Source organism: Cupressus sempervirens, chromosome 5, assembly GCF_028749045.1.
Source record: "Cupressus sempervirens isolate cs-2001-9-10 chromosome 5, ASM2874904v1, whole genome shotgun sequence".
In the NCBI taxonomy this organism is placed as follows: Eukaryota; Viridiplantae; Streptophyta; class Pinopsida; order Cupressales; family Cupressaceae; genus Cupressus; species Cupressus sempervirens.
The window spans coordinates 76612314-76634510 of NC_143122.1; the positions used below are offsets into that span (position 1 = coordinate 76612314).

Here is a 22197-nt window from a genome sequence, read left to right on the forward strand (position 1 = left end):
CACAAAGTGATCAATTCTTCCCCAAAATGATTGCAGCCTTTAGCATCTTCGGATATTCTATCCCATTGATGATTTCTCTCTTCTGTGAGCCAAATAGGGTTATCATTTACTTCGGAGCTGAAAATACTTGCTTGCCAATTTGCTATCCTAGCATTGAAATCTCCAACAAGAAGGACATCCCCACGTTGTGAAAAAACAACAACATCTTTCTTTAACGTAGCATAAGGGTCATTGTGATCGAAACCACACTTTTTATAAATTTTAGATACTTGTGGAGCAAAGTAACAAGCTGCAATCCTGAGAAGAGTGTTATTTTCCACGATTTTGAGTCATATAAATTGTTTATTAGAATCAGTCTTTTCTAGCTGAATGACACAACCTTCTCTTTCTTTTACTAGAACCATTATACCTCCATGACCTTTACCATTTCCCGCTGCCTCATTCCACACTGCCATCTTCCAGTAGCCTTCAAACAATGGGGTCTTACATCCCTCATGCTCATGTGTCTCTATGAGACAAATAATGTCTTTGCCTTCCGCAATAGGCCCTAACCCAGGCCCACGTCTCTACGGATAACCTCTGCAATTCCAACAAACTAAACTTAAGGACGCCTGGGTTAAGCTTGATTGCTATTTATTTTGATGTGAAAGACTCGAAGTTGAGTTATTATCGCTAGGTGTGATTATGGATCTTGTTGTATTGCTGCCTATTAAGGTGTTTGTTGTTGCACCTTTGTTGCCTTCTTGCTGCCCTTCATTGTAGCGGTGGCCAAAATGAGCAATAACTGCTTTTCCCTTGAACAACCAAGCTCTTTTGCCTTCATTTCTAGCTGTTCTGATTTTTTCCATTTCCATCCTTCTTTCTACTTGCTGTCTCATAGTTAAATCCTCCTCTAAAATGAAGCGAGAACCCCACAAGAACTGTTTTTTGTTAAGTAGATTTTGTTTGTCACTAATGCTGAGCATGACTACCTTGATTGGCCTATTTCTCTCAGCGTGTGGTTTGCCAACCCTCCAAGCTTGGCAAATTTGTCCTTGCCACAACAACACATCTTGTAGGAAATCCCTCGTTAGGTCAAGGGTATGTTTGCCTTCCCCATAGTCTTTTATCCCCTTGATAATTATATTGGATGCCCTAAGCTGCCTTTCCTTGACCTCTTTGTCTTGCGTGTTCACACGAATCTTTGCCTCTTCTCTTGCCATATTAGGGTGTTTGCTGTTTTTGTCCCAAGTTTTGGTGACTTCTGCAAAACTTCTTCTCTTTTCTTCACCATCTGCCTTTCCTGGTGAACTAGTGTGAAGAATCGTTTTCTCCTTATTATGAGATGACTTGGTATTTGCTGTGACCTTGTTTGTTTCCAATGTCACATTTAGGTTTTTCCATTCATCCTTCATATTCTGCCATTCAAGATTCTCGGCTAAAAGTGTTTCTTGCAGCGTTGAGATTTGAGCTTTTAAAGTGTTGTTATTGTCTGCAAGAGTTTTATTTGCTGCAATTAGCACCTGTATATTGCGGTAACTTTCTTACTCCTTAGCCTCTAGGAGCTCCAACCTCCTCTTGGCCCTCAAAAGTTCTTGCACATAGAGATCTGGGCACCAAGCGAGAGGTGTGGAGGTAGGGCTGTAACTGACAGACTCACCGAAGTTATTGCTACCATACAGATGACTGTCACCACTTAAGTGTGGAGGAGGGCACATTTTGACTTGTTTATGCAATCTTTGCCCGTGTTTCTGCTTTTCATGTGACCCTTTCATACGAGCAAGTCTACGTTTTAAAATGCCCTTGAACTGTTTAACATTGACCCAGATATATTTTCCTGTCTTGCCAAGTGATGCCATTTTGACTTGCCCTAAATGGTTAGTTTCAAAATGTACCATAATTTCTTGACCGTTTTTTACCAATGAGATGGTTTGTTTTTCCATGGTTTGCATATCCACCGTTTGTTTTCTCATTTGTGTATCTTCAATTTGTTTTTCCATTGATCAAAAGAAAGAAGGGCGAAACAAAAGCTAACAAGAGCAAATATATAAAACAAAATCGGAAAGTGCACCTTGAAACCCCTGGCTTAAGGCCTGCCACTATCTTGCTATGGGCTGAGCCCCAGTTTTCGTTTTACCCTTGGAAACGGACCTACGTAAGATCTGAACCCTGTCTGGAATTGTGTCTGCTGCCCTGGTCCCACTGTGATGCTTCGGTGTGATACCCTGATCCCACTGTGTCTGTTGTCTGTGTGAAGTAAAACCTATTCCGGAATAATCCGGACGAACTGCCTAATACGCTCCCCTTCCCGTCCCTTCACCATTTTTGCTAGAATTGCAGAGCGGCTCTGTCGCTGCCTTATACTGTAGTTGACCGATGTTATCGCAGAACTATCGAAGAAATATCATATTACTGTGCATACAAGCCCTAATCCAACAGAGTGAACACACATACTCGCCCATTTTTTAAAAGTCAAGGTGTAAACTTCACCACACGACCATTCCATTTCATCCCAGTCATGCCCTTTCATAATGAGAATCAATATATTCCCCTCTTTATTATTTTTGAAAAGTCATTATTTTAATCTTAATCTGTACGACTTGTTTCTCCCGAGCTTTCTTTGGGCTGCTCGGAAGAGAAGCTCAAGGTTGTTTAAGATAAAATACCTGGACTTTTCAGAGGCTCTAACTTCTATGCAAATTGTACTTCCTCGATTCGAACACGGGTGGATCGGACTGAAAAAAACAGAGAGAAAAAACAAGAAGAAATGATAAGCTCAGGCATCAATTTGAGCATGACTGTGTTAGGTTTTGCAGTGAGCGTGATGTTCATAATGTTCGTGTGTGTTCGGCTATTGTGCGCCAGGTTGCATCTCAGAGATCCAATTATACGAAGAATTGAGTCATCTTTATTCCAGCGGGGGTTCGGCGGGGTTAGTATTATGTTTTTCTGCGTCAACACTGATATATGTGCGTAAATAATAAAGTTACTTTTCCAAATTAAGTGTCCACACAAAGAATGCTGTTATTTTTGGAATTGAAGTACAGAAAATTTCTCTCTGCGGCTTTGAAGGATTCACCTTTGGCGAGATAATTTTGGTTTTTACCTTTTATTTGTTTTTTTATGTTTAGCTGTTTCTTCTTTTGTATGAAGTCTGATATTGACTTTATACGGAAGTGAGTTAAAGTCTAGTCTATTAATTTGCTATAAAGTCTAGTCTATAAATTTGCCATAAAGTGGGCAGAGTGCTTTACAATTTTTTCGGACGTGGTTGGTGATGTTTCTAGTGGATTGACCTCTACATATTAGGATTTGTACTGCAAGGAAGCGAAGTAATTGTTTGGTTTAATTTTTCTTTTAGTGCAAGTGAATCTTAAAAATATGATTTCAGAGGCGCTGTTGAACTGCAGGGAAGATATTGTGAACAATAGCCGTGTTCATGTGGTTTGCAGATATTGGTTTGTTTTGCATCGTAGAATCTTCGTAGAAATTTTATATTAAGCTGTGCGTATGCTGACAGAATTTTGAATAGCTCAGTAACTACTACTCTTCAATTGGATATATGAGTGTTAAAGAAATTTGGATCTCTGATCTAACCAAACTCCAACGCTAACGGTTTACTAACTAAACTAGCAAGATTTTTTAATTCCCTTTGAGTAATGGAAAACGTATTAAAAAATAAAGTAGTGTTAAATCGAATTAATATTAAGAGCTGGGTTATATATCGGATTAATATTAAGAGCTGGGAAATATTATCCAAGCTACGAAACTGGTGAAGAGTGCTACGCCGAGCATTCCTGATTCAACTGTTTGAGCTGAAGAAAGTTGAATGAAGAGGAAACAAACTGGAGCAGTGATGTTCTGGAAACTTGTCGTTGTGCTTATTGTTGTTGTGCTCGCAGATTATGGAGACGGCTTTTCTGTAAATAGATATTAGGGTCAAGACTTGTAGGGTGAAAGGAAAATTTCATTGGGTTGCTTGGGCGCCTACCTTATTCAAACCTTTGTTTGGGTTATTTTAAACTCCATGTGCAGCATGCCAGAAATACCGGTGCATGATTGCCTGAGTGCAAAAAGTGTTGGTAAATATATGTTTTAGGGAGTTCCCACAAGCTTTCAACCACTGTGTGATAAGGGCTACTATGAATGGAAAAATCAAGGGTCATGGATTTGCTAAGATGTCAAGGGGATATTGGGAATGAAGTGTGGGGCCTCCGAGTTTATGGATGGGTAATGGTGGTGGCAATAGGAAAATTGTAAAAGCTATGGAAGAAGTTTATAGAAGGCTGGAAGAACGAAAGAAGAAAAGAAAAATCCTTTTTTGGAGAGCTCATGGAAATAATACCCAGAAATCTAGAATTAGAGAGAGAAATTTAGAACTCAGAAAAGCTTGAGATGAATGACAATGCTCGAAATATGCATATTATTTCTGGATTCGATTGTGTAAGTTATTTTTAGCATCATTTAAGAAGATAATGTGCACAGTAATTGTTCAAAAATGCAAAAACACCACAAACTTATAAAAGCTTCAGATGAATGATATTGTTTATAATAGTTCATTTAAGAAGATAGTGCATGGTAATTGTTCCAAAATGCAAAAACACCACAAGAGTTGGCTTTTTATTGTTTGAAAATGGTTTGTTGTGTGTGACCACTTCTATGCTTTTAGTAATGTTTAGGTCTCAACTGCATTTGCCTTAGAGTTCAAATGAGCACAAATTTTCAGAAAGTTCAGAAGTTCGTCAAAAATAGAATCTGAGCTCACATGACATCTTGAAAGTTGGTTTTAGAGCTGAGGAATTGATTGAATTTATCCTAAAATATGTTATAGGAATCGATACCAAAACGAGCGTATAACTTAGGGTAGAAATTGCAAAGTAGGCAATTTCCAAATCTATATTTAGCATGTTTATGACACTGGGTATTATAGTATGCTTAAGTAAATTGCATAAATAATAATTTGAAATTTTTGAAATGCTATATGGAATTTTGCTTCCTGTCTTCTATTTCTTTGATCTTCTCTCCAATATGCATTCCTCACCTGCAAGACACGCATAAGGAAATCAATGATTGTTTGTCAAGATAAAGTTGAAAAAAGGCAGAAAATTAACATCATATATTATCAATCATCTACAATTTTAGTGAACACAGTTGGGTGAAAGAGAAGGAGAAAGGACAGGTAATAGCATCATAGGAAAAAATGGCACATGGGAGTGTTGGTACCATGAATTGGTGACACTAGGCCACAACTCGATCACCACATATGATAAGTTTATATGCAAGTTCATCAAGGGATTTGGCAAGGACCTTCAGAGAGTTTTCACAATTAAAGCAATATGGCACCCTTAATACCTACATTTCAACTTTCCAAAGGTCATCTATTATGGTTCCTTACATTACAAAGAGGAGACTTGCGGTCCTTTTCCGCGAAGGACTTATGGAGTCAATTAGAAGATGGGGTTAAAACCTTTGATCTACCAATCTTGTAGGAGGCTATATAGAAGGTAAGGACCAGGGAGTTTGCTGTCCCAAAAAAGCAATTTTTTAATCTAGGACCTTCTAGAATAAAAAGGACAAGAAATAATTCCATAAAGATTTAAATTAGACTAAGAAATGTAATGTCCCCTCTTAGGCTAACTTCGGAATTTGGGAAAAATAAGTTCGAATTCTCTATTCTTATTATGGATTACAATATATGATACCACTTATACACTTATGTAATTGATAAGATATAGATAATGATAATGTTATTTCAAGAACAAGATATACATTAGATCACTTGTAGAATAGTTTTTCTTATTATATGACCGACAATATCACTGCTATTTCTGACTGGACAATGTGATATATGCTAGATGAATTTATCTTATGTATTTGCAGCTAGTGCAATAAGATGATCTCTTCTATATCTGATATGACTGATTTTAGTATGCAAGATGATTTTGATGTTCAATAGCTTTCTCTGATTTGACAATGGAAGATGTGATATAATATTGTCTTATTGCTATTTCTGATGTAATCCTTCGATATATGCAATGTAGTGGATTGACAATATCGCTTGTAGTGTTATGTTGCTGTTCCATATATGGATATATATTCATGCAAAAAAGTACTGATGCTGTTTCTGGTATGTCCAATTAATCCTTGCAACAATGGAACTGTATGTGATCTTCTTTGTATGTATGCAACCAATCTATGCCAAATGGCAGATGCTAAATCGAGCAGATCTAATTAAGTATGAGAAGAGAATAATGTTTTCCAATGATGATTTGATAATGAAACCACTTCTCATTTTATATCTTGCAAATCAAATAGTTGCATGTTCTGATTTGAAAGACTACTCTTTCGCATAAATTGCCTCTCTTCATACTTATGCGAATAGGCCTATGATTCTCATCACATCTATCCATAATTGATATTTTATTTCTTTAAAATGGCACATTTATGTTAATTTCTTCCAATGATTACTGCTGGTAATTACTTAGTCATATCCGTTCATGACACATGTTATTTTTCTAACTGCTGTCTAGTGTTATATCAAATTTCTGTTATAAATAATCAGTGCATATTCTTATTCTTGATCAGTGTCATTCTAGTCACTGTTTGCAATTGCACCAAACTCAATGGAATTCTTAATGCTCCTTCTCAGACTTTAATTGCATCCTATTCACCATTGCTCCATGCCATTCATTGACCATTGTCTTCCATGGTTTAGCAGCACCTGTGATAGTAATATACAACACATATGACTTACAATAAACTCTATAGGAAGTATCATTCGCTTTGGAAACTTGGGCCTCTGAGGTTAATAATTGATGGATCTTAACAGCAGATTCTTCTTTAAGTAATATTAACATGGATTGGGGCCCTTAGGAGATATCTTTGTTCTTCATATGCCCTTAGGAGAAATCTACAACTAGTGGTTACATGAGCAGTTATTAATAATGCTTGTCATCGATGTTCCATTATCTGGATGGCCGGCCTTTATCAGTCTTCGCTGTTATTTCTGCATCGTATTTGGGTATACACAGTGTTCATGTGGAGTATCTTTGCTGAGCTGGCCTTCATTATTATTGATATAGAGTAATACTTAAGTAAGATGCTGTTTAAAATTATCGCAGACTATGGTTAAGGGGTTGACCAAAGGCATATACAGGCACTTCAACCTTCTATGTGCTAATTCTTATGCTCAGACATGACCAAGTAGGGAAGTGGTGGCTATAGAAATATTGATATTGCTGTTCTTTTCTTTCATATCTAATAATACAATACAGAAAATATTAATTTGGACAATGGTCTCTTGAATTAATCCTTCACTTGTTTATATGGCCACCTCTGTTCTTAATCATTGTCTGTAAGATGAAATTATTTGTATCAATGTTTTAAACCTTGATCTAGTGAGTATGATTAACCCCAATGTGAATACGTTTAAATCTTTAATAACGACACATTCAATTGTATATCAAATTTTGTTGTTTTTGTGATTTATCCATGACCTCATTTTAGGTCTTGAATGGGGAAATTTAAAATTATAGACAACATCAAGAAGAGATGAAGACCTCCTAAATGACCCAAGGAAGAAGAAATTATGTTTCGCTTGCAAGAAACCATGAGCCCCAAGCCCTAAGTGCTTTGGGAAGGGAAATGCTCATCAAATTAGATTTCTATTTGGCTATTTGGCTGATGAATTAGCATCAGAAAAAGCAAAGCAGCAATCTGATTTGGTGGAGAATGCCAATGAAGAGTCATCAAAAGAGTTAGAAAAAGAGAAGGTTCTCTAGTAGGCTTTCTAGTAGTTAACAAAATGACTCTTTCAAAGTTTGTGGAGTCCTTGGTGGACAGCGAACAGTTGCATTAATTGATACTCTACACATAAATTTACCAATGAAGGGGTGGTTGCTCATAGAGGGCTCAAGACTCAAGACGTGATGGATTCAAGTTACGTTAACAAATAGTTTTACTATTACATGCGTACGGTGTGTGATCTTTGAGGGAGATCGCTCTAAATTTTCAGACCATGGAGCTAATTTCTAACTAGAGAGGAACAAAGTAGTGTTGAGAAGGATGTCTACGGAGGGCCACATGTTATTTCCAAACATGCGGAGAGGTTGATTTGACATGATCAATGTGAGTGGGCAATCGAGTCCGTTAATATGCCTACAATCAAAAAATAGGATAAGAGAAGTTGTCATCCAGATGTGCAAGCATTGTTATCTAAGTGAAGCAAGTTTTTTAGTGGTACACTTTCTATGGCATAGAGCATGTGATAGAGGAGGGACACAAATTTGTCATCACCATTCCCTAAAAACATCCAAAGAGACACAAGGTCGTGATAAAAAAGGCAATAAAAAAGCTCTTATAGATGGGGCATAAACACCCAATTAAGAGCCCATTGGCATCTTTAGTATTGTTAAAGAAAAAGGATGGGACTATGCATATGTGCATATAGATTATAGTGATTTAAACAAGAAGACTGTCACCTAATACTGAGGATTGATGAGCTACATGGATTTGTCTACTTCTCAAAGATAGAGTTGAGATCAGGCTATCATCAAACACGGGTCCATGAGGACATAAAGAAAACATATTTTAGATGTCAATTCGGTCACTTTGAGTTCCTAGTTATGCCTTTTAGCTTAATAAATGCTCTTGCAACATTTCAATCTTTGCATGAATCGAGTATTTAATAAGCAACTCTGAAAAATTTGTTTTGATATTTTTATGACATCTTGATTTACAACAGGACTAGGAAGGAGCATATGAGACATTTGGATGAGGTATTGTGTATACTTGAGACATTTGAATGAGATATTGGGTATACTCAAGACATTTGGATGAGATCTTGCATATACTTGAGGCAGAGTCAGTATTTGCAAAGGAATCCAAGTATGAGTTTAGTATTATGGAATTCTTGTATCTTGGTTATGTAATCAACTCCATGATGCAAGTATTGCTAAGGAAATCTCAAAGAACTTTTAGATTGGCCTCCAATTACAAATCTCTCGTAGTTGAAGGATTCTTTAGTTATTGTGAATTCTATAGGAGGTTTCTTAAACTGGTTTTATAATTGTCCACCCCACTTATAGATCTTATCAAAAGGCAATGTAGAAATATTTTGATCAATTTAAGCCAAGGCTGCATAGGGACGGGGGTGCTTGGGGTACGCAGGTACATGTACAACTAGTTTTCAAAATAGGGGATGGGAGTGCTTGGGTACACCAATTTCTTTTAATATAATTTAATATTTATAGAAAATTTGAAAAAACTTGAGTCATAACAATGGTTTTTCTAAACAAGAACAATGATAAAGTTTGCAGATGCAATGAATTGTTTTCAGTAATAGATTTGCAATTTGTAATAATAATATATGCTAAATTTTTAGATGCATAACAAAGAAGGAAGACTTCAAACATGAAGAAGATCATAAATCATATGACAATGACATATTGCAAGTGATAAACTTCTGACTTGAACTATGATAAAGTTTGATAGGTAGGAGATATTTTCCATAGCTAGTCAAATTGTGAAATTGCTATTAGGATTTGACTATGTAATTTTTGAGTCAAACTCATTGACTCATGTTTCATGAGTAGTGATTCATACAAATCCATCTGTCATGAGAATAAATGGAAATCTTAGCACTCATTGGATCTATGTGATGCTCACAGAGGTAAAGGGTTGAGACTTCCCAGGAGGTCACCCATCCTAGTACTAATCCAACATGAGTGCGCTTACCTACAGAGTTTCCTCCATTTTTAAATCCACTCTTCTTGCAACCCCATTTGCAAAACCTTCACCAAGTGTTGTGCCGTATGAACCATTCATTAGAAATCCCCTTAAGCTCATCAATTGATAAGTAGGAGATATTTTCCATAGCAAGTCAAATTGTGATATTGCTATCAGGATTTAACTGTGTAGTTTTTGAGTCAAACTCATTGACCCATGTTTCATGAGTAGTGATTCATACGAATCCATCTGTCATGAGAATAAATGGAACACTTAGCACTCATTGGATCTAGGTGATGTTCACAAAGGTGAAGCACCAGAACTTCTTGGGAGGCCACCCATCCCAGTACTACTCCATCTTGAGTGTGCCTAACTACGGAGTTTCCTCCATTATTAAACCCACTCTACTTGTAATCCCATTTGTAAAACCTTCACCAAGTGTTGTGCCTTATGAAGCATTCATTAGGAAGCCCCTTAAGCTCATCAATTGATAAGTAGGAGATAGTTTCTACAAGTCAAATTGTGATATTGCTATCAGGATTTAACTGTGTAGTTTTTATAGTTTCTACAAATCAAATTGTGATATTGCTATTAGGATTTAACTGTGTAGTTTTTGAGTCAAACTCATTGACCCATGTTTTATGAGTAGTGATTCATACAAATCCATCTCTTATGAGAATAAATGGAACACTTAGCACTTATTGGATCTAGGTAATGCCCACAGAGGTAAAGCACCGGGACTTCCTGGGAGGTCACCTATCCTAGTAATACTCCAACTTGAGTGCACTTAACTATAGAGTTTCCTCCATGGTTAAACCAACTTTGCTTGTAACCCCATTTGCAAAACCTTCACCAAGTGTTGTGCCTTATGAACCATTCATTAGAAAGCCCTTTAAGCTCATCAATTGATAAGAGGGAGATATTTTCTACCACAAGTCAAATTGTGATATTGCTATTAGGATTTAATTGTGTAGTTTTTGAGTCAATCTCATTGACCCATGTTTCATGGATAGTGATTCATACAAATCCATCTCTCATGAGATTCAATGGAACACTTAGCACTCATAGGTGATGCTCACAGAGGTGAAGCACCAAGACTTCTTGACAAGTCACCCATCCCAGTATTATTCCAGCTTGAGCGTGCTTAACTACAGAGTTTCCTCAATGGTGAAACCCACTCTGCTTGCAAGCCCATTTGCAAAACCTTCACCAAGTGTTGTGCCTTATGAACGATTCATTAGAAAGCCCCTTAAGCTCATCAATTGATACGTAGGAGATATTTCCCATAGCAAGTCAAGGAAGAACACTGATCACAACACCCAACACTCACATGGAAATAACAAGAATACCTTATATGAAAGATTTGAAACTTGTTTGCAGGCATAATATAGACAGAGTGCACTATTACAAGAAAAATAAGAATGGAAATCACCCAAGAAGCCTTCTTAGCCAATAACACTCCCAACATCCTCTTAAATCGAATCACCACCACATATCAATTGTAGTACATAACAAACTCATAGAAGGGATAAAACATGCATTGGTCGAGTAATTACAACCAACTATAGGTGTATAATTGTGACATTGTTGTTGTTACAGGAAGCCGGGAACTGTAAAGACCACTAAATCAGGGATTTTCTTGAAATGTTCAATGCCAAACCCATCAAAGCATCACTACCAAGTTTGGGTGCCACATGACAAAGTGGAAGTCATTCCAAAGACGGACATACTAGACTACCAAGTTCACATGACCAGCCAAGGCAACTTAGAATGACTCAATATAGGTATGAGTAGTAAGGACTTCCAAAATACCTTAAACCTGTATAACCAGCAAGAAATTCACCCTTTCAAGTCTTATCCAAACACCACCAAACCACCTAAGTTTTCAATACATGATACATCCAACAAGAATAAACATAAGATGTTATGGCCAATATTGGAAATGGTATGATCAGCTCTAAAAATTGCCATGTTGCTTAATAACTTTCCCAACAAAACTGTAAATCAACATTCAAACTCCAAAATATTTGCAAACTTAGAGTTAGAACACATCAAATATTTGCAAACTTAGAACACATCAAATACCTTCATATTGAAACAATGGAACCCCCAAAATTAAATCTCTAATGAAGAAAAATTGTGATTCCTAAATAGGACCACACTAGTTTTCTAGGGATAGGTCCAAAATATATATAGCTTGTGATTGATCATTGTTGGTACCATCCATTCCCAAATAGGCAGACTTCTAATGTGTCCAATACACCAAAACCTTTGGGTGAACATCCTCATTGCTACCCAATGTTTACCATCACGGGTAAATTGGTATATTGCATACGATGGAAGTGATGAGGTATAACACAAAAATAAGATAACACAATGATTCAGGAAACCAAGTTGGGTAAATTGGTTTATTGCATACTATGGAAGTAATGAAGTATAACACAAAAAAAAGATAACACAATGATTCAGGAAACCAAGTTGCTCATTTCATTAATATTCATTCAAGTACATCATATTCCAATGCTCTCAAGAGTTTTGATGATATCTATTCCTGGTTGGGAGATTGTACATATATCATCTGAAGGATCGTGACTCAACCGTCACATTCTAACTTCCTTCGGTAACAGACAGTACTTAACACATAATCAAATATTAACTATTCCTCAAGACTTTACAATTATTACCGACAACATCATTCCCCCAAAAAGAAAGTTGTCTCCTGACGAACACAAAATGGAGATAATGTTCTACACCTTATACATAAAATAAAATAACTAAGATGAGGAAGAAGGAAGCGTTCGTGGAGCTGATTGGGATGCTAGAGGGTTCAACTTCTTTCGTAGCTGGTACACTTGTTGAGTAGGGATGTCCAGATCTGTTTGTGCCTGAGAGTTCGCCTCGACAACCTCCTTTAAGATTAAGGCAACATCATTAAGTTCAGCCTCCTTTCCATCACATGCCTCCTTGGCTTCGACTAACTGGGTCTCTACTAGATAGTTCTCCTTTATAACCGTTGCCAACTAGACTTCCACCACACACTTTGCTTTGTAACTTGTTACATCCCAAATTTTTGACCTAATTTTAAACTTGTTCATAACAGTTGGACTGAATGAATTATACTTTCATGATCATGTGAAATAAGTAGTTATTTATAAATGTTGTATTAACTATTAATGTAGATGGTTGATAACCAATAACTGTTATTAGGTGATTAGTAGTTATTTGATTTAAAATAACGATTAATACATTTTTATGAATTATTATTATGGCAGAAGTCTTTTTATGGGTGATTGCAGGAGAAGATGAAGAGGGGGGAAGCATTGCTAAACGAGATCATCAGAATGGGATGTTCGCTTAAGTTTAGTCATTAGGATCGACAGGTATGACCATAAACTCCCTTGGAGAGGACGCAACGACTTGATCATAGAACACATTTTTGGGACTGCATGAGCTATTAAGAAAAATAATCTAAGAAAACATAAGATAATCTAAATTAAAATATAACACATACCTCAAGAGATTTTTAATTGATTTTCATCATATTATTATAATAAATACTTACATACGTACACATAAATATAAAAATGAAATGGCACCAATAAATTATAATAATATAATTTAATGATGTCACCCCATTAATATACTTACATGAACGTGCATAAGTATATATTATAATAATAAGTATTTGAAACTAATAACTATAGTTTTTCCAACTTTTTTTTTTCTTCTTCAACCTTTTATTTTTCCCTCTCTTTCTTTATCTATTTAAGCACTTGGTAAATCAAATTGACATATGTTACATAACTGTCGGAAGCTAAGAAGGCACGACCTTCCTTTTAATTAAGCCGTGAATGAAGTCTGACACTTTTCTTTATATATTCTTCTACCTTGCCGTATTAAGACATTCAACACTTTGCATCCGTATTACCTTCAACCTTCCTTTACCACTACTATCTTTGCTCTATTAACATCTCTAGCATTCGAATTCACAACAGCTCATGAGCCAAGGTTACCATTTTATACTTCGAGGCTAAGCATCCAATACAATAGTAAAACTGCCGTAAGAACCCAGCCTTGGAGTAATCTGCATTGGGATGTCTGCAACTAAAGGAGAACAAGTTCTAAATTCGGGTTGCAAGGATTGAAGCATATCCAGTGTTACATTAGGTCATGATATGACTTTTTCAGTATTATTTTTATTTCTTCCAAAGCAGCCAGTTAGGCGTCTAGGATTTTATCATTTCAGATTTAATTTCAATATGAATTGCTACTTACCCAATGTCCTTATTATCAGTCCTCTTTCCTTAAATTTTCTTAAGTCAATTGGATACAACCCATGTGTAAGAATATTAAAATCTGAATTGGAAATACTGTCCAAAGAGTAATGCTGATCTCAAAGAAAATATGTTTTATGTTGTCGCAATTTGTGATAGAGGATATAAAGAGTAGAATGCTCATGAATTTTCTAACACCTGGGATTCACCGGCAATGTAGCCATGAAATGGTGAAGAGGTGTAAATAAAAGGGCAGAAAGCTCATAATCTTTCAAGCACTTGGGAATCACCGACTATGAAGCCACATATGGTGAAGAGGTGGAATGAACATGCAACGAAACAAAAAAGAAATCAAACATGAATAACTTAAATAATGAATTACTTAATAGTTCATGCTTATCCTTGAAATGAAACTTGTTGTCAAGTTGAGCGGTGGTGATCGGGTCGATGAACCCATCGGAAATCCTTGGCCAAGGTAGTTTATAGGCATATGTGGAATCTAATGATCACTTGATGTCCATAGCGTCAGTTATGTAAGCATAACTGAGTGGTGATGCAGGAGCATCCAGAGGTATAAGGGCAATCCTGTGTCACCCAAAAAAAAAAAGTATTTAGACTTAGTTTCTGTTTCATGTCTTTACATTTTTGGATACCCATTTGGGTCAAATAAAGGTTCCAACTCTCAGAGTTCAACTATCAGTGTGCCAGAAAATCCCGAAAAAATAGGAGCATGCAATTTGGCCATCATTTTGGTGACCTAAAGGTGTGAATTGGCCAGATGAATGTAATCGTGATTTAGAGCATTCCAGAAAAAGAATCAGGTCAAAAGGCCCCATGGTTTGAAAGTTATTGCAATTTTTCGGGTTTTGGAGACCTAAGAATGCTTCGAAGTCAGGTTAGGGGCATTAAATGACCTCGAAAAGGGTCGAAAAATGGGGGACAAGCAAAGCTTGTCCATAGGACTATAGAGCGCTTCGAGAGCTTTCCGAAAATGTAAACGGTTTGTCAATCGGAGCTACGGTTCAAAAGTTATGCCTCTCGGAAGTTTGATTACCGTTTCTGGATTCTTCTAGATATGCACCGACTTCTAACGCAGCTTCTGGAACCTTCTATTTTGTCGGTGGATGCCTACTAGCACTTTCTAGAATGTACTCCTAGTCCTTAACCCTCCGGGGTCTATTTAAGGAGATTTCTGGCATTGTAAAAGGCAGTTCGGAGTGGAGTTTGAGAGGAGGTGCTAAAAGGAGAAATATTCTCCAGATTTATGCTATTGTAAGCCCTTAGGGCATGTTCTGAAGTTTATTTTCTCTGTACTATTTGTACTAGCTTATTTTCTCAGTTAATATAATTTCCCTTTTCTGTTGTGTCCATTCTGTTCTTGGGTAGTGTCCCCATCAAGTGGTATCAGAGCGGGTTTTCCTGAGTGTGTAGACAAAGCGCCGACTGTGAGGCAGTTTGCACCAGGACTGTGTGGTTGTGGGTTCGAGTTAGAAGATGCCTCCACGAAGAGAGCGTGACGGAAGGGCTAGAGCTATTGATCCTGAGGAGGTTAGAGCCCTCCAGAGGCGGGTACAAGCATTGCAAGAGGAGCTTCGTAGAGGAGCAAATGTTGCCGCAGGTGACAATAGTGAGGATGACAATGAAGAGGAAGTAATGGGACCAGAAGAGGAAGTTGACGGGGAAGTTTTGAATCCTGTAGAGGAAAGGCTTTTTAGGGCCATTATTAAGTTTGGGAAAAGACCTACAATTGAAGTGGGTATATTTTCAGGAAATCTGAAACCAGATGAGTTGATCGATTGGATCAATGAACTGGAAGAATACTTTGAGTATGAGGATATAAGGGACCCAGATAGGGTTAAGTTTGCAAAGGCCAAACTGAAAAGCCATGCTAAAATCTGGTGGCAAGAGGTTCAACTGGAAAGACTTAGAAGAGGAAAGGAGAAGATCACAAGATGGGATCGCATGGTGGACAAATTGAAGAAGTAGTTCATTCCTGTGGACTACGAGCTTGATCTGTTTAAGAAGATGCATGGGTTAAAGCAAGCAGGAAGATCAGTCCAAGAATATACATAGGAGTTTTACCGACTCTTGATTAGAGCGGGGCATGCAGAAGCAAATAAGGAGAAGGTTGCTCGTTATATCAATGGGTTGCAACCTAGCATCCAGGAGGAATTAAGTCTGGTAAGAATGATCAGCGTTGAAGAGGCATACCAGTTTTCCCTACGAGTTGAAGAGAAGTTGAATAGAAGGTTTGAAGGAAGACAAAGAGGGCGCGGTCAAGGAGGAAGGGGAAGCGGTAGATCATCTGAAGGCCGCAATGAAAACCAAAAGAAAAATGAAGATGTGGGTACTAGCAGAAATCAGAGGAATGAGGGTTTCAACCGCTCCCATGATCAAAACTTTGGAAATCAAAGAGGAAGAGGTAGAGGACGTGGACAAGGAAGAGGAGGCTTCCGTGGAACCTGTTTCCATTGCAATGAAGAAGGTCATCGTGCCTTTGAATGCCCTCAACGACAAGGAAGGACAGATAGGAGAGCTGAGGGCCAAGCTAGGGTTGCTCATGTGGATGAGGATGCACAATCATCACATTTAGAGGATGTAGAAAGAGGAGAGACCTTGGTAAATGAAAGAGTCCTACTAAGTGGTGAGAATGAACCAGGACAACGAAGGAGTTTGTTTCGTACCAGATGCAAGTGTGAGGATAAATGTTGTGATGTGATCATTGATGGTGGTAGCACTGATAACCTGGTATCAGAAGAGATGGTCTCTAAGCTGAAGCTCAAGAGGGAGAAACATCCCCAGCCCTATCGGATTGCTTGGGTAAAAGATGATCATAAGGTCCTGGTAAGTGAACAATGTTTAGTAAAATTCAAAATTGGGAGTTACCATGATGAAGTTCTCTGTGATGTTATTTCGATGGATGTTTGCCATCTATTGTTGGGTAGACCATGGCAATTTGATAGACATGCAGTGCATGATGGACATGCAAACACATACTCTCTGACAAAGGATGGAGTTCGCCACAAATTGAAGCCCATGAAAAAGGAAGGTGAAAAGGTATGTAGCAGTGCTAAGATTTGTCTTGTTGATGGAAGGAAGTTTTTAGATGGCATGAAACATCAGCATATGTGCTATGCTTTGATTCCTAGGAAAGATAAAGAAGGTAGTAGTGAAATACCATTTGAAGTTTCAGATTTACTAGGGGAATTTGGAGATATTATCTCTGATAATGTTCCAGATGGATTGCCACTAGTAAGGCAAATCAGTCATCAGATAGATCTGATTCCAGGAGCTAGTTTGCCTAACAAGGCTGCTCACAGGATGACTCCTACTGAAACAGAGGAGCTAAATAGACAGGTTCAGGAGCTGTTGAGGAAGGGCTTGATTCGAGAGAGCCTGAGTCCATGTGCAATACCTGCAGTACTCGCACCAAAGAAGGATGGAGAGTGGAGGATGTGTACAGATTCCCGAGCTATAAATAGGATAACCTTCAAGTACCGGTTTCCTTTACCAAGGATGGATGATCTTATGGACTGCTTGAGTGGAGCTCAGTACTTCACAAAGATAGATCTGAAGAGTGGCTATCATCAGATACGGATTCGAGAAGGAGATGAGTGGAAAACAGCCTTCAAGACCAAGGAGGGTCTTTATGAGTGGTTAGTCATGCCCTTTGGATTGACGAATGCCCCAAGCACCTTCATGCGGCTCATGAATGAGGTACTTAAGAAGTTCTTGGAAAAATTTGTTATTGTCTATTTGGACGATATTTTAATTTTCAGCAAGACTTTGGAAGAACATTTACTAGATATTCGTAGTGTCCTTGAAAGGCTAAGGGAAGAGAAACTGTTAATTAATCTAAAGAAGTGTGCCTTTGCAAAAAGGGAATTAGTCTATTTGGGGTTTGTTATATCACCTGAAGGTCTCAAAATGGATCCAGAGAAGGTAAAAGCCATCTTGGAATGGCCTACTCCAAGGTCTGCTACTAAGGTAAGATCATTTCATGGTCTGGTTAGTTTTTACAGGAAGTTTATTAACAATTTCAGTGGCATATGTGCACCCCTAACTGATACAATAAGAGGGGATAGAAAAGAGTTCAAATGGACTGCAGCAGTTGCGAGAAGTTTTGGATTGCTGAAGAAGAAGGTGACAGAACAGCCTGTGTTGGCACTTCCAGATTTTAGAAAAGTGTTCCAGGTGGATTGTGATGCTAGTGCCAGCGCTATTGGGGCTGTATTAAGCCAAGAAGGTAAGCCTATTGCATATTTTAGTGAAAAATTGAATGATGCAAAGAAGAAGTATTCTGTTTATGATCAAGAGTTCTATGCAATAGTTCAGGCCTTAAAGAAATGGAGGCATTATTTATTGCCAAAGGAATTTGTTTTGTATACTGATCATCAGGCATTACAGTACCTAAATAGCCAAGGTAAATTGAATCAGAGGCATATGAAGTGGGTAGAATTCTTGCAGAGTTATACATTTGTGTTGAAGCATAGAAGTGGAAAATCTAACAGGGTTGCAGATGCACTAAGTAGGAGACAGTTGTTGCTTACAACAATGCAGGTTGAAGTAGTTGGGTTTGATGAACTCAAGAATTTGTACCCCGAGGATCCTGATTTTGCTGAAGCATGGAAAGCTTGTAAAGAACCTGTTGCTGTAGATAGAACCAAGTGGTTAGACTATTTGATTCAGGATGGCATGTTGTTCAAAGGTAGTCAATTGTGCATTCCAAGGAGTTCCATGAGGGAAAATCTGATTAAGGAGAAACAAAGTGGAGGGATGGTAGGACATTTTGGTCGAGATAAGACCATTGCCATTCTTAGAGAACATTATTTTTGGCCTTAAATTTCACAGGATGTGAAGAAGTTCGTACAAAGTTCCCAGGTTTGCCAAGTTGCCAAGGGGTTTAGTCACAATATTGGTCTATATCAGCCATTGCCTGTTCCATCAAGGCCATGGGAGGACATAAGTATGGATTTTGTTCTTGGATTGCCAAGGACACAAAGGGGTAATGACTCAGTATTCGTGGTGGTTGATAGGTTCTCCAAAATGGCACATTTCATTCCATGCCACAAAACTCATGATGCTGTCCATATTGCAGACTTGTTTTTCAAAGAGGTGGTAAGACTACATGGTCTTCCAAGGAGTATAGTTTCTGACAGAGATACTAAATTTGTGGGGTATTTCTGGAGGACATTGTGGAAGAAGTTGAGAACAGACTTGAAATTCAGTTACACGCATCACCCACAAACTGACGGCCAAACAGAAGTCTGGGCAATTTGCTGAGATGTTTAGTTGGGAATAAGCCCAAGGGATGGGATTTGATTCTACCACAAGCAGAGTTTGCTTACAATAACTCTGTAAATAGGAGTACTGGAAAATCACCATTCCAAATTGTATATGGGAATAGCCCAAGGACTGCACCAGAATTGAGGAAGATAGAGCAAGGGGAGAGGACAAGTGCTGAAGCGGTAGAATTTGCTGAACATATCAAGCATCTACATGAGGAAGTTCAAGCACACATTACCAAGATGAATCAAGAGTATAAAGCTAGGGTTGATCAAAGGAGAAGACATAAGGAATTCCAAGTAGGAGATTTAGTCATGGTACACTTATGAAAAGAAAGATTTCCACTTGGTACTTACAACAAGCTGAAAATGAAGAAATTTGGCCCCTGCAAAGTTTTGAAGAAACATAACTCAGGAAATGCATATGAGGTGGAGCTGCCAGATGGTATTCACATTTCTCCCATTTTCAACATTGCAGATTTAACAGAGTATCATGATGATGGTGCAGATGAGGAGCTGGTTTTAGAGCCATGTCCAATTCCTGCTTCTAAGAAGGAGGAGATAGAAGACATTCTAGATCATCGTGTGGGTAGGAGTACCAGAAACAGGTAGTATGAAGAGTATTTGGTCAAATGGAAAGGACGGCCGATCGAGGACTCAACTTGGATTTTAGCAGCTGAGGTTTCCCATTTGGGATTTCCTCTACCATCCATAAAGTGACAGGGTCACTTTTCAATCTACCCTGGGTGTCTGATGCAGGAGCATCCAGAGGTATAAGGGCAATCCTGTGTCACCCAAAAAAAAAATGTATTTAGACTTAGTTTCTGTTTCATGTCTTTACATTTTTGGATACCCATTTGGGTCAAATAAAGGTTCCAACTCTCAAAGTTCAACTATTAGTGTGCTAGAAAATCTCGAAAAAATAGGAGCATGCAATTTGGCCATCATTTTGGTGACCTAGAAGGTGTGAATTGGCCAGATGAATGTAATCGTGATTTAGAGCATTCCAGAAAAAGAATCAGGTCAAAAGGCCCCACGATTTGAAAGTTATTGCAATTTTTTGGGTTTTGGAGACCTCCTAAGAATGCTTCGAAGTCAGGTTAGGGGCATTAAATGACCTCGAAAAGGGTCGAAAGATGGGGGACGAGCGAAACTTGTCCATAGGGCTATAGAGCGCTTCGAGAGCTTTCCGAAAATGTAAACGGTTTGTCAATCGGAGCTACGGTTCAAAAGTTATGCCTCCCGGAAGTTCGGTTACCGTTTCTGGATTCTTCTAGATATGCACCAACTTCTAACGCAGCTTCTGGAACCTTCTATTTTGTCGGTGGATGCCTACTAGCACTTTCTAGAATGTACTCCTAGTCCTTAACCCTCCGGGGTCTGTTTAAGGAGATTTCTGGCATTATAAAAGGCAGTTCGGAGTGGAGTTTGAGAGGAGGTGCTAAAAGGAGAAATATTCTCCAGATTTATGCTATTGTAAGCCCTTAGGGCATGTTCTGAAGTTTATTTTCTTTGTACTATTTGTACTAGCTTATTTTCTCAGTTAATATAATTTCCCTTTTCTGTTGTGTCCATTCTGTTCTTGGGTAGTGTCCCCATCAAGTGGACATTCAAAACACCAAGATGCTCAGATGGCTGGACTGAAGAACATCCCAAGTCTGATCCTGAGGTAGGGAAGGCCATTCTAATATAATAGAATGCGTGGGGATAAGTATGGTCCAAGGTTGGGAGGTTAAGCCTATGACAATGCTTCTCCTTCACCAATGCCGAGGCTTGCACAACCAGATAAAAGATCCTCCGATGATGCTTGTATGTTCCTTTCTTTCTTGTTAAGCATTTACTTTACTTGTTAATCATTGATCATGAATGCAGATATGATAGTTAGTCGTTAATTTATTTGTTTCAGCTGAACATGACTACAGTTAGGAATAGTTAATTGTTATTTCAATTGAATATGATTATGTTTATTTTCAGTTGATCATGATTACAATTATGATAGATAGTCGTTAATCTATTTACTTCAGCTGAACATGACTACAGTTAGGAATAGTTAATTGTTATTTTAGTTGAATATCATTATGTTTATCTTCAGTTGATCATGATTACAGTTATGATAGATAGTCAATAATCTATTTACTTCAGTTGACCATGAATTTACAGTTATGAATAGTTAATAGTCGATCTTGAATATGATTACATGAATTTTTTGTTAATTGTTAGAAATAGTCATTGTCATGTGAAAAGGATCCAGTTATTTATATAAATGTTGGGAGGTTTTAGTATAAAATGTCTTGTTTTAGATATGAAAATCCGTTTGTCACATAACTGCTGCAACTGTGTCTCCACCGTATCTTACCCTTAGTGGCTGCCTCTAACTGCACCACGAATTTTGGGCGCTTCTTTGCCCAAACCATTTGTGGAGTGGCTTGTTGGGTAGCTATCTCCTCTCGAGATCTCTCTGTGGTTACCCTAGCCTCCTCCCTAGCCTCATTTTCACATTGCACTGCAAACACATTGCACAATCCACATGCCTCTATCAACCACATTGGTAAGAGTGACAAGATACGCCTCGACATCCTCGTCGAATGTATCATGTGCTTGCTATTCCTCTATCATTTTTACCCTGACCTCTACCATCACTCTTGGACGATATCTACCCTCCACTACATCTACTAGCATCGTTGGTGCCCTTTGCTCTCTACCCTCTGTATCCTCCAGCTTTGGTGTGACAACCTCTCCCTGTGCTGCACTTATCTCATCAGGATGGAGTTCTTCTCTCATTAGAGATTGGATAGAAGGTCTTTCATCAGTGCAACCTGAAATCACTGCAATAGATAATCACTCCCACATCCCATCACTGGTGGATTATGTCCCTGCCTAGGTGTTGTGGAATGTTCTCCAACTTGCATAGTCAAACCCATGGAGATGTCACT

The 22197-nt window shown here is 38.1% G+C and overlaps 1 protein-coding gene across 4 annotated transcripts in view; it reads left to right on the forward strand.

The window, feature by feature from the left end:
* The first annotated feature begins 2113 nt into the window (after positions 1-2113).
* The window catches only part of LOC149554628 (uncharacterized), a 77369-nt gene continuing 57285 nt past the window's right edge, over positions 2114-22197 (forward strand). The window contains exon 1 of one of the 4 annotated variants that reach the window (XM_089828689.1): positions 2114-2911. In XM_089828689.1, the coding sequence (XP_089684815.1) occupies positions 2747-2911 (165 nt within the window). In that variant the 5' untranslated portion in view covers positions 2114-2746. Of the gene's footprint in view, positions 2912-3177; positions 3438-3459; positions 3484-22197 lie in introns of those variants that run through there. The other 3 variants (XM_089828691.1, XM_089828690.1, XM_089828693.1) reach the window with 3 other exon arrangements.